General features: G+C 41.5%; 1 protein-coding gene across 2 annotated transcripts in view; it reads right to left on the bottom strand.

Moving 5' to 3' along the window:
- The window catches only part of CDH13 (cadherin 13), an 876776-nt gene that overhangs the window by 156613 nt on the left and 707302 nt on the right, over positions 1-12861 (bottom strand). For both annotated transcript variants that reach the window (XM_075008353.1, XM_075008351.1), the window contains exon 8: positions 1202-1342. In XM_075008353.1, coding sequence (XP_074864454.1) covers positions 1202-1342 — 141 coding nt within the window. The remainder of the gene's footprint in view (positions 1-1201; positions 1343-12861) is intronic.

Here is a 12861-nt window from a genome sequence, read left to right as displayed (position 1 = left end):
GGGTTAGGTAATACCTTTTACTGGACCACCTTTTGCTTGTGAAACAGACAAGCTTTCAAGCTTACACAGAGCTCATCTTCAGGTCAAACTTTGCTTAAGAAGATTTACTAGGTGAGCTTAAAATGCTTTTAATCACTGCTTTCTAAGTAAAAGTTTGTCCCGGGCATGATGTTAAACCACATCCTCTGGTTCTTTGTGGATATTTCTTGGTCCAAGAAAGGTTAAAGAAGATCACTTGGACAGAAAAGGTGCTGATATTGAAGCGACAGACAGCAGCTCTATACAGGGACTGGTCTACCCCAGAAAATAAATTCAACCTGTGTTACACAAATTCAACGACAAGAATTGTGTAGCTGGAGTCGACCTACATTAAACTGAATTTCTGATGCTTCCCCACAGTGGAAAGTTGATGGGAGAAACTCTCCTGTTGACTTCCCTTAGGTTATAGCTACACTAAGCAATTTAAGTCAACCACGGATAGTTAGACTCAACCTACCTGTGCTTGGGTTACTTGGCTGGCCATACTGAACAAGATCAATGGGGAAGTTTCTCCTGTTAACCTCCATTACTCCTTGCATCTTGCAAGGAGTACAGGGTTTGACCATGACCTCTGAGAGTTCAATTTCATGCATTCCTACCAGGCTAGTGTAGATGTAGCCTTACTCCTCATGGTGAGAAGTACCACAGTTGATCAGGGCACCCACAGGGTTTGATTTAGCACATTCCTACAAGGCATGTTAAATCAAACCCTGGAAGATTGGCCACAGCAGCATTGCTCTTCCCCTTACTACAGACATACCCTTGGTTGCTTTCTGGCAGAACCTGCTCTTTGTCATTGAATGTCCAAACTTGCTCTTACAGCCCTTGGTCTCTTGACCAGTGGTCTAAAGGGTGGTTAAGAAATCTTCCATAATTTTGCCGAGGCATAAGTGTTGAAAGTTTGTAAGATGGTCACAGAGATATGAGAGAAGCATAAAGGCCAGGGGCACCTACCGAGATTTCCAAATAGCCCTGGTTAGGAATGGCTCAACTGCTTCTTATGAGGGTGACCCTAGAAAAGCTGGGTCAAATAAAATGAAATAAAGCTGACTACAGGCACTACCCTCCCTCATAAAATAATCTAATTTTTTATTCAGAAATAGTACTAAGTACAATTGGATGCAAACTTTAATAGAACAAAACAAATAGAACAAATTCTTACCTCTTTCTTGGTGAATTCTGGTGGGTGATCATTTTTGTCATCGATAACAATGGTTGCTGTTGCTGTGCCAGTTAATCCCACATCAAGACCAGCCATGTCCTTAGCTTCTATAATAAGTTCATACTTTGGGTTTTCCATAGTCTGAAAAACAAAATTGAGAAACTTAGTTTCCTCTACTTCAGATATCAAGAGCAACAACAGCAAAACCTAACTTGGCTTGATACCATAGAGGACAAAAAATCATTTCAGTGACTCTCATACTTGGAAAGTGTGGCTCTCTCATGGGCTCCTGAGATGAACAGGGCAAATTTTATGTAAATTACAGTACAAAGCAAGGTATAGTTGGGTTTGTGTTTGTGAACAGAGCATAAGATACATAACAATTGAACCGTATGGTGAAAGAGGGCATAAATTAAAATATTCCCAGGTTTTATGGGTGGAGTTTCATTTTTACGCACCAATCTTTTTTTTCACATGACTCATTGATGCTATGGTAAAAAATCTTAGAAAGGTAGCCATAAAACAACATGAAGTCCTGAAACCAGATGCGTGAATGTGATGTAGAAGAAATTTCCCTGCCTTTCATATTTGCACTTCTAAATCACATTATGAACGAGACACTTCCACTTTAATTTGCTTTATTAACTTGTCCAACTAATGTCCTTTTTTTGCTGCAATGTGTACCCTGGATTTTGTAATTTCCACTCCAACACATCTGAGGAAGTGGATTTTGCCTATGAAAGCACCTCATACATTTGTTAGTCTCTATGATACCACAGGACTGCTTGTTGTTGTTAGTGTTATGATATTTACATAATTAAATCCGAAAGTCACATAGGGTGACTATAAACTAATGTTTTATTGTATTAAACTGTATTTATTGTATTAAACCTGGCACATATTATTTTAAAAGTAGTAACAGACACAGGAAAGCAATATCTAAAATATGTTACAGGTTATCTACTCCACAAAAGGATTAGCTATGGTGATATTAGCACATCAGATCCATCCAGGTTTTATGCCATGCTCATCATCTTGGCAACTGAGAGCTTAATTACAAAAACTAGAGAGTACCATGTCTCCATGCAGCACAAGCTGGTCTCAGTTCTCATCTCTTCTCTACCTTTTGAATGCTGGTCATCACTTAAAAGCCAAAATAGGGCCCAGAGTAAATTTGGCATTGGCAGTGTGCACTGTATTCTCAATTCACCTTTTGTGCTGGGTATGGAAGGACAGATGTGGCCTGCCAGATGAAAGGGTATTAATATATAACATCAAACTGACTTATTATTCAGTGTGTGAATCTGCTCCCATTGAACTCCTAAATCATTTTTTCATGGAAGCAGGACTGGGTCTTCTTAAGATGAATATTTTCGCCTCTTGTGTGGTTGCTCGTATGGGACCACATGTCGACCATATGTGCCATATTGTCTGTGGGCAACTCACATGGAGAAGTGATGTCTGTACCTTTAACCATATACAGTAGAAATAACTTGCATACTCAGTAGCCATTGTTCAAACGTCCATCTGAAGCGCTTCAAAAAATAAAAGTAGAACTGTGTATTTCCTTACGGTACAAACCTACAGAACAACATATGGCCTGAATATCTGGACTGAAGAGTGTTACCCCAATATTCCCACTGGAGACCACCAAGTGTTACACTGGTATAGATTTATTGATTGAGGAATTAACACTCCGCTGCATGTACTATATGGTTAACTAAAGAGGATAGAGCTGCCACTAAAGGTTTAAGCTAGAGGGAACCAGCTCTCTCATTCCTGCCCTCAAGCACTCACATACTTACACAGGCATATGGGTTACAGAAGGGCCAAGCATGGTGGTTCTGGAGAGTCTGTCTGCTGATCATGGCTGGGAAGCTGGCTGCAGAAACAGCAGCATCTACTGCCTTGGGCACTCTACTTTATTGCCTCTGTGCAAAGTCCTGTGATTCATCCAGAAAATTTCCAGAAAACCCATACGTAAACTCAAGTAATGGGAAAGAAAGGAGAAATAATTATTTCTTGGGGAACACCTTTGCAGGGGTTTCTCTAGTCTTCGACCAGCTTTAGTGGCCCGAATCTGTGTGTGGAACAAGAGGGACTGCCCTGTCTTTGCTTCACATTCATTGCTTGCTCCATTCCTCTTGTGCTCTGTAGCCAAATATTCCTAGAGTACTGTCTCTCTTAATGGTGATTCACGCGATCTTCCATGCCGCCGAGAAAGCAAATGCCACCCCCACCTACTTCAAATATCGTCACTACCTTGTGCAGTAGAACTATAGAGACTGCTATGAGATTCATCCCCAGCAATTAACCCACTGCCATTTAAAATTAAAGCCTTTTTCCCATGATTGCTTAGCAAGCCAAATTCACAGGGCACTCACTTTGCAGCTAACAGCTCACTGCAGGAGTCCTCCAAATTATGCATTGTGCAGCCAGTTGGATAAAAGACAAACTTTCATGGGAATTTTCCCTTGTCAGGACCCGGTTGCCCATGGGCTAGCTCTCAGAAGACCTGCAGAACACCACCAAAGCTTCCATGGGCAACCGGTCAATAACATAGCCCAGTAAGAAACTTGCTGTTCAATCCAAGCTAGAAGAGATGCTAAACTTAAACTGAGAAAATAGTTTTGTAGAAAACATTCAACCATGGATCCTTTAAATCCTACCTATCCTGCAAATGTGTGTTCTCTCTTATATAGGAGCTAAATGTTAGTGCATGCAGTTCATTCTGGAAGGCAGAAAATCTCCTGCAGGAATTTTAAGCCAGGACCATCTATAATTGTACATACCACAATATTACTGCGGTGTCTATAAGTCAGTGGAAGAGCTTGAAAATATAAAGCTGGTCAAAAGTTACAATTTCACAGAATTTCATTCAAAAATGTTCCCTGTTTCTTTTCAGGCTGTATTGCAACTTTCCCCCTCATATTGAGCTTTCTTCATTATTTTGAAAAAAAAATGGCTATTATTGCATAGAAATCTTGTAAAATCAGGTATTATTGCCTGTTTTATAAGCTGACCACTGAAAAAAATGGGGCTATTTATGCTCAAAATGGCTCATTTTTTGTTTGAAAGCCAGCCCATTTTCCAATGAAAATAAGTCCATTAGCGGTACAATTTCATGACCAAGCGTTCAAGCTCACAATGAAATGTGTAAAACATTGAACACCAAGTCACATTTCATATTATGATGAATACTTCACAGTTCTCAGCTGAGCAGTTTATGCATCTAGTCCTGTCACCCAGATATGTGCTGTCTTAGAAAATAAGCAACACCTGGCGTATCTCAACCAAGAGAAGATGCGTGATTCAATTAGATTCCCTTTATGCTATTTATACTAACAATATTGTATGTGAGGTTCTTTTCAACATTTCTGATATTTCTAGAATTTACTAGCTCAACTCACAAGTTTGTACTTATTAGCAGTTACCTGTGCCTATGTGATTGTAAAATGTATTTAAGAGATGTCTTTTTCCCCCCTCTCCTTTGAAAAGTCCTTTTGAAGGTGATGAAAGGTATAGCAAAGACAGCAACACTTTGCTTTTTTCTAATAGCTTTCATTTGATAAGTGTCTTACAAATGTTATCTAATTATAAACAGCCCACCACCATAAGAGGATTCCTGGCTTGGAAATCCGATTGACGTAAGACCATTTCACCCTGTAGAAGGAGGCCACAGAACTGTTCTGAATCAAGGACTATATTTTATGCTGTTAAAATATGACTTTAAACAACAGAAAACAACTAGGGACAGCCCTTGAAAGCCAGTTGTTTTCAAAGCATTACTCTCTTGATTTCTGAAACTGTTAGTGGTCCTTTCTAAGGCTTGGCTTACGATAGGCAGGTAAGCTGATTGCAGATATGCAATTCCAGCTACAGCAATTATGCAATTGACTTACCTGGCTGTCCACACTAAGGAAGGTTGACAGGAGGCTTATCTGGCTGTCCTCATCAGAGGCTCGCAATTGACCTTCCTTAGTAGGTCGATTTTGTGCATCCCTACCAGGCATGTGAAATTGAACCCCAGAAGATCAACCCTGACTGGGTTGGTCTTTCGGGTCATGGGCTACGTCTACACTAGCCCCAAACTTCAAAATGGCCACGCAAATGGCCATTTCCAAGTTTACTAATGAAGCGCTGAAATGCATATTCAGCCCTTCATTAGCATGTGGGCGGCCGCAGCACTTCGAAATTGACGCACCTCGCCGCCACGCGGCTCATCCTGACGGGGCTCCTTTTCGAAAGGACCCCACCTACTTCAAAGTCCCCTTACTCCCATGAGCAGATGAGAATAAGGGGACTTCGAAGTAGGCAGGGTCCTTTCGAAAAGGAGCCCCGTCGGGACGAGACGTGTGGCGGTGAGGCGCGTCAATTTCGAAGTGCTGCGGCCGCCCACATGCTAATGAAGGGCTGAATATGCATTTCAGCGCTTCATTAGTAAACTTGGAAATGGCCATTTGCGTGGCCATTTCGAAGTTTGGGGCTAGTGTAGACATGGCCATGTAGACATGGCCTAAGGCATCTATATAACTGCAGAGGAAGAGCTGTTCCAGGTGATGAAGGGACAGCAAACTAGGATCAGTTACATGAAGCTATGCCAAGAGTAATTCAGCCTCAGCATTAGAAGGAGGAGAAAACAAACAAACAAACTCAAAACACATTTTGCAGTCAGACTACTCTGATTACAGAGCAACTTTTCCACCTATGAAACTTCATAGCTGGAGGGAGTCAAAGATGGCCAAATTTAAATATTTATGCATATCAGCAAGGACAATAATGCATATTTGTGGGAGTGGATGAGATTATTATCTATTTCTGTGTGAGCATGTGGTCCTGATGGCTGTCCTAAGAGGAAAACATGTTCTATTCCTTTTCTTACCTTTATCTAAGACTATTTATTCATATTTCCTTTGCTTTTAAATATATAAGTTATGCCTTCACACACTCTGTTGAATGGCTTCATTTTGCTGTGGGTATTGAACACACTTAGCCCTGTCTCTCTTTGTCCGCATTAGATAATAACAAGAGTAAATTAATCTAATACTATTGTTCTGACAAAAATACACTTATGATTGAAAATCGCAACTAAGTATTATGGGCTTCATTAAAGAGTTGAAGAACACTTGAGAAAGACAAGCTGCTCAGTATACTTAGTAAATCCAAAGATGACCATCATTTTGCTATTCTTTCCATGCATGAAGTGAAAAATAGATGAGGCCACATCCCTCTGAACAAATATTTACCACAAATTTAATACCTAGTATAAATTTGCAGGAAGGTATCAAGATCAGGAATTCCAGTGATTGCTTTGGACAAGCACAATTACTTACTCAGCACAATGTTTAAAGAGCCAAGTTTTCCTTCGTGATTACATATGAAAATAGATTACCTAAATTTTTATTAGAAAAAGTATGTTGCCTCATTCAGAATAAAATACTTAGATAGCAACGGCATTTTACTAGAAAATATCAATGTGAGGCATGTGTAATCAGAAAGTGTTACTGAAGATTAAAGATTTGAACTTAAATTTATTAAATATTCTCAAACACAGGGAATGCAGAGGTCCCACTATATAAATCTTCTCCAAAGTTTGGGCAAACAAGTACATATAAGTAAAATGTAACTTGCACTGATTTCAATAAGAGTAACAGAGGAAGAAGAAATTCAATACACTGGATAATTGCAAGATGTGTATCAGACACAAACATCTTAACCTATTGAAGTAGGTCATTTTGTTTTCATCCCTGTAAAGTGATGGTTGACTCATAAGAGCTACCAATGGTTCCACCATGGCAGACTCCGTTTTTATGAGGCAAAAAAAACTAGAGTGTTTGTCTGAATCTTGGAGTCTGCCAAAATGGGCTTTGTAATCCCAAAGAAAAACATTTGTACATGGGAACCCATAAACACCATGACATTTTAAATATTCCAGCTGACACATTTTGTTCTTTTTTAGAAAGTGAAGTCCACCAGAGATCTACTTGAGTCTGGTTGTATTCAAACTTCTCATCAATTACTTAAATAATTGCACAGAGCATACACTTGCAGATGACACCAACCTGGGAGGAGTTGCAAATCCATTGGTAAACAAAACCTGCAGAGCATCCACATTTCCAAGGGGTTCTGTTGACAGTAAACTGACAGAATGTGGCACTTCCGTCAACAGTGTTCTGCCATTACCCTACGAGGCAGACTGCTTCTGGTGACAAATTTTGTCGACAGAATGCCAGTCTGGATGTTCTGGGGGGTCCTCTGTCAACAGACAGGGCTTCGGGGACACTGGGCAGCCCTGTCTGCTGTGCCTCCAGTTGGCCGTTTTGTTGAGACAGCAGTCGGGCAGTCTCGCTGCTCACTGTTGGGAGAGCGGATTGCTCTTTCAATCTGCTTGGCAATCCGGCTGCGATCAGTCAACAGAAGTTTTGTCGGCAGAAACATCTCTCGACAGATCAGTCTAGTGTAGACATAGCCTAGCAGTCTCTTCCAGTGCTATGACTCTATGATAAACATGCAAAAATGTGTATTGCACCATTACAGAAAAATGCTTGCTTTCTCCTTTTGTCAGTATGAAATTTTAGATTGTGTTGACTTTACTAGTGCTTCTTATGTAGCCAGCTATAAGACCAGACAAATATCTGGATGAACTCATGTACCCCGGAAGACCTGTGTATACCCCCTGGGATGTGTGTTACTCCTGGTTGACAGCTTCCCTCTAATTTTTTTCCATCCAAGGGCAGAATAAATTTTGTTACGTGTACCACAGCATGCGCAGATGTGTGCAGCAGCTCCAAGAGCCAAAATGGTTCTGGGGGCAAGGTGGGAGGGGGGCCTGGCTCCCTGCACGGGAAGGGCTGGGAGCCATGGGCAAAAGGGGAGGGGCTTGCCCCCCACCCCCTACTCCTTTAGAGTCATAGAGCATGGAGCAATTACATGGGACTATACAGAACTTCAAAGAGGCCCAAAGCTCTGGCTGCCTCTGCTGCTACTTTAGTGGCAGCAGTGGCTGGAGCTCTGGGCCTTTGAAATTTTGGGCCCAGGAACAAATACCCCCTTTGGTCCAACCCCCTCCCTCACTGGTGGCCCTGAGTGTGTGCTACTACTGGAAATATATGTTGCCCACTGTGGGTGCTCTGCTAATCAGCTGAGCATCACCTGAATTTCTCCCAGGCAGCTGTCAAAGCACTCAGCTTGCAGGAAACACTACTGGTTGAGAACTATTGCTATAAATTATTCTTAGGAAGCTCAAATGTTGTAATCAATATCTAAAGTGGCCCTTCCATTATGGTGCAAAACAGGAAACATGTCTCTCCATGCATTTCTCTTTGAACCTCTCCGTCCCAATTAAGTAAATAATTAATAAATTATTTTTCTAGTGCAGTGCCTGGAAACTCCAACTGAGAACAAACTATTGTGCTGGGTGCCATATAACAACACAGTGAGATACTGAAATTAAAATATTCAAGACATACCAGGGACCATGAGGGACACTGAGGCACAGGGAGGCAAAATGCCCAAGGCCACACAATAAGTCACCGGGAGAACCAGAATAGAATCCAGATGCCCCGAATTCCCATTTAGTGACTTAGCTGCTGGACCACTCTGCCGCTCCAAAATCAAATCGCTGCGCACAGGGATAAGCTGACTATGTAAATATGCAATGGTTTCAAACAAAGTTTATCTGTAGCCAAAAGGGGTAATTATTTTAATTGAGGAACTGTTTGTCTGGTGTTTTATTTATCATCTCTGGCTATGTGCACCATAGCACTGTGGAGAGACATTTTACAATTCCAGCAGGAAACCCATTCATTTCCCCATAAATGTGTATGTTACTCATTTAGCCCACTGCGGGGGGTGACACTGGCAACGGTTTGGGCTGCAGTCAGTCTGACAAGTTTGCATTCTCCAGTCTACCCAATCCTGTTCTCTTCAGCATGGAACATCTGCACTGGAATTCAGCACTCGGCTCCCCAGGAACTGCCCTTTCATCACTGGTGGGCGGTGAGAGGCAAGAGAGCTCATTTTTGGAGATTATCTAGTGTATGGACAAGTCCAGCAGGATATGACAGCAGCAATGGGAAATGAGATGCTCACTGCAGCTATAGATGGCTAGAATAAACCCACAGGTAATTTCTAGGTAGGCAGAAATGAAACCAGATATGGCGGGTCTGCACCAAGATCAATTATTTTAATGTTCTCTTCATAGTTACAGTAAGGAAACTGCCAGTGGCAGAGAAGCCACAAGAAAAGAGTCACACTGCTTCTCACAATCACTGACATAGGTCTCAATTCTGCTAGGTGCTGTGCAAAGCTCTCATGATACCACTAGAAATCTCCAGGAGCTGGGGGTTCTCAGACCCAAGACCCCAAATTCCAAGGCTTAGGTGAAAAGGTCTACTTGCGTATTTAAATTTAGACACATTTTTAAGTACCTCGATGAAGCAAGGCCTAAGCAACTGACCCAAAGCACAACAAAGCTAACAGGAAGGTATTAGTGGCTTTATGTGAAACCATAAATGTTTTTTATTTCCCAGTAATTACAAGTAGCAGGACATGCTGCATCAAAGGTTCAAGAACATTAAATATACAAAGCAGCCAGTTTTTTTTCTACCCCTGGGTTTAAATTCCACTTTTATTCAATGTTTAATATTGTGGGGACAGACAGACAAACATTATCATAGGCAACCAAACTTTCCAGGCAAAGTTTGGTCTGTGGACTCTCACTCTTTTGTAAATCGGCTATATGTTGGGTTGGTGTTGCAATCTGGTTGAATTTAACTGAACAAGCTAAAACAGACTAAGCAGTGGCTATGTAGAGGCTATAGTCTGAGTCCATTCTATTAGTAATATTCTCAGTTCTGGAGATATTGCCTATATTTTAACATTTGGAATTATGCCTGACTCAGAGAAATGGCTGACCTCAGAGCTGACAAATGATTGGCATTCTGCAGAAGGGAAATGCCTGAAAAATTCAAAGCAGCTTGTGCCACTTTTAAGAGGTCTGTGATGATTATAGATCCTGAAGATAAATGTGTTGCTTCCACTTCCACCTGAACCATTTATCCCCAAGCATCCTTGTTTACTTTTTGTACCATGATGAATCTGGGATATTTTAACTTATTTTTTCAAACAGATACAAAAAAAAATGGGAATCACTAGAATTAGACTGAACATTTTAAGACTGTCCACAGTTAAAGAGGAAATCTCATAAACACATGTGTATATATTTCATTATTTTGTTTTTCTGAATTTTCAGACGTGTGGTGCATTTAAGCCTCTATAAATATTATTACATTCATAATTCTATTTTCCATCACACAAAATCTTTTACTTGAGAATTTAAAAGAGTTGAAGAATGCATTCATTAAAACTCAACAGTCCTATGATCTTTCACCGATTTAATAAATTAATGGAGTCATATAGGGAAAGAATTTAAAATGGAGTCAGCTGCTGAGTGGCATTTTCAAGACCACTAAATATCAAATTCCTATTGAAGTCAATGACACTTTGAAAATCCAATTTGGTGGCTATCTTCATCTTTAGCTGCCTAATATATTGAAAACCTCACCCCTAGACCTTTTGAAATTGCTACTATTAAATGACTTTGTCAGACACTCAGAATTATTGGCTGGATCAGGAAGAAAACCCAAAACGTATGTCTACATTGCAGCGTGAGCCCTGGGTTCACACTCAGGTACAGACTGAATACCCCGTCTGTCTTCACAAAAATTACATTATAAAGGACAGCTGTCCCACACATAGGCCACCCTAAATCCTGCACTTTTGGGGACACAACAGCAGCTTCCCCAACCACTGTATGGATGGGAGGAACTTGGGTGATTAAAGGACCTGTCGCACCAGCAGTAGGGGTTGTTTTCCCCCCACTTATCACATGGGCAGTAGGAACCAGAGTGGCCTAGCAGACTGTTCCACTGTGCCACGCCAAGCTACTGCCCCAGCCCACTGCTTGTAACTTCTCAGTCCTGGCAGGAAGTAGAATGCTCTGGCCCCATGTTGCTCCACCTCCCACTGCCATGGAGAAGCGAGGCAAGACAGACCAGAAGGGCAGGACGGTGGGGTGGAGCAGAGTGCAGGGCCTCTCTAACTTCTACCACACATGAGCTGAGTGTGACGGGGAGGTGAACCCTGCTGCCATTGCGCCAGGCCCCTATAATCCCCTGGGCTGCATTGCTCAGGGAAGCGGGGGAAAAGGGTGAGGAGGGTACAAGACAGTGGCAGGGCCATCAGCAGGGGATCTTCCCAGGCCCCTTGGGATGGCTCTGCTAAAACAACTTGCACTCTAAGTCCCAGGATCCTGCCAAGAGTGGAGGGTCTAAGCCTCACTCAAGCTGGGACCCAAGGTTCATGCTCTATTGCTTTGCAACATAGATGCCACCCACTGAATTCATGCTTTGGGAGTCCACCAAAAGTACTGCATAATCCCACAGGCCAACTTCTTGTCCTCTGGTCAGTCAAATTTGGTGGACAGTCAAGTTTTCCTACACTGCCTCAGGAACAAAGGACTATAACAGCCACATTTTGAGAGGGTGCTAGGAAACTTGGGATATAGGTAGTTGGTCTCAGGCCCACAAAATGCCCTATACATACGAGAAGCCCAGAGTGGAATTCAGGGTTCGAAAATTCATAACCTGGGGTTACAAAGGAGTGTATACACTGAAGCCTGAGATTAACCCCAGGTTTACACTGAGGTGTAGATATATCCAAAAGGTCCTGACTCCTTGTTTGACAAAATCACCCCATGACTGAATCATTTAAGACAGCAAGAATGGATAGATTGGGCAATTTCATTAAATAATTTCGGTATAGGAGGGACTATGAACAAAATCTGTGATAGTTCATGGTGTCACCTATTTCTGGCATGTGAAATTTATGCTGTACCTCATTGAGAACAGAGTCCAAATTTGCTATGCTCAATCACCTGTGCTAAAGCACCTGAATCCATTTGTAGGCAATTAAAGAAAAGAGAGCCCTGGTTCTGAAATGTTTAGAGCATCTGTTGCTCCCACGGACTTTGAATGAAGTTGTGAGCACTGAATACCCATAAAAATGCCTCCCTACACACTTATTTAGGCACCTAAAAGGGGAACTCAAGTTTCTAGACTTAGAGGCTGACATTTTTGCCCAGAAAGATAATTTGAATATAAAACTAATTCCAAGCAAGCAATAATAATTCACATGAAAGATGTGAATAATGAACCGCTTCATGAATAGGCTGTAACAAAGTCCCCATGTTGTTACTGGCACCTGAATAGACTATGGTTGTGACTAAAGTGGGATAATCAATGAAGCTGACATATGGATTGCTGGCATACTCCAGATGCCCACACGTTTGACTGAACAATGAATCCTTCTTGCTATTACCGTAAGTCAGATACAGTAGGCAGTGGGAAGTATATTTCCTGGAATGAAGCTTTCTGTTCAGCAGGCTGTGAATGGCTTATTTTGTGGGGGACTTTTTTTTTTTTAACTCAGAAGACTTTGATAGGTTACTTCCTAGAAAGAAATATTGGTCACTCTGAATACATTTATGGAGCTGAGTCTGGACTATACAGAATTTGGACTCCAATTCAAGCTTTTTCAAAGTGTAGGAGTGAATGGACTTTGGCATCAGCTATAATATCTGAAACCTGTTCAAAGTGTTT

Source organism: Carettochelys insculpta, chromosome 14, assembly GCF_033958435.1.
Source record: "Carettochelys insculpta isolate YL-2023 chromosome 14, ASM3395843v1, whole genome shotgun sequence".
Classification (NCBI taxonomy): domain Eukaryota; kingdom Metazoa; phylum Chordata; order Testudines; family Carettochelyidae; genus Carettochelys; species Carettochelys insculpta.
Note: the sequence above shows the minus strand (reverse complement) of the source record. Positions and strands in the feature narration are given on the sequence as shown.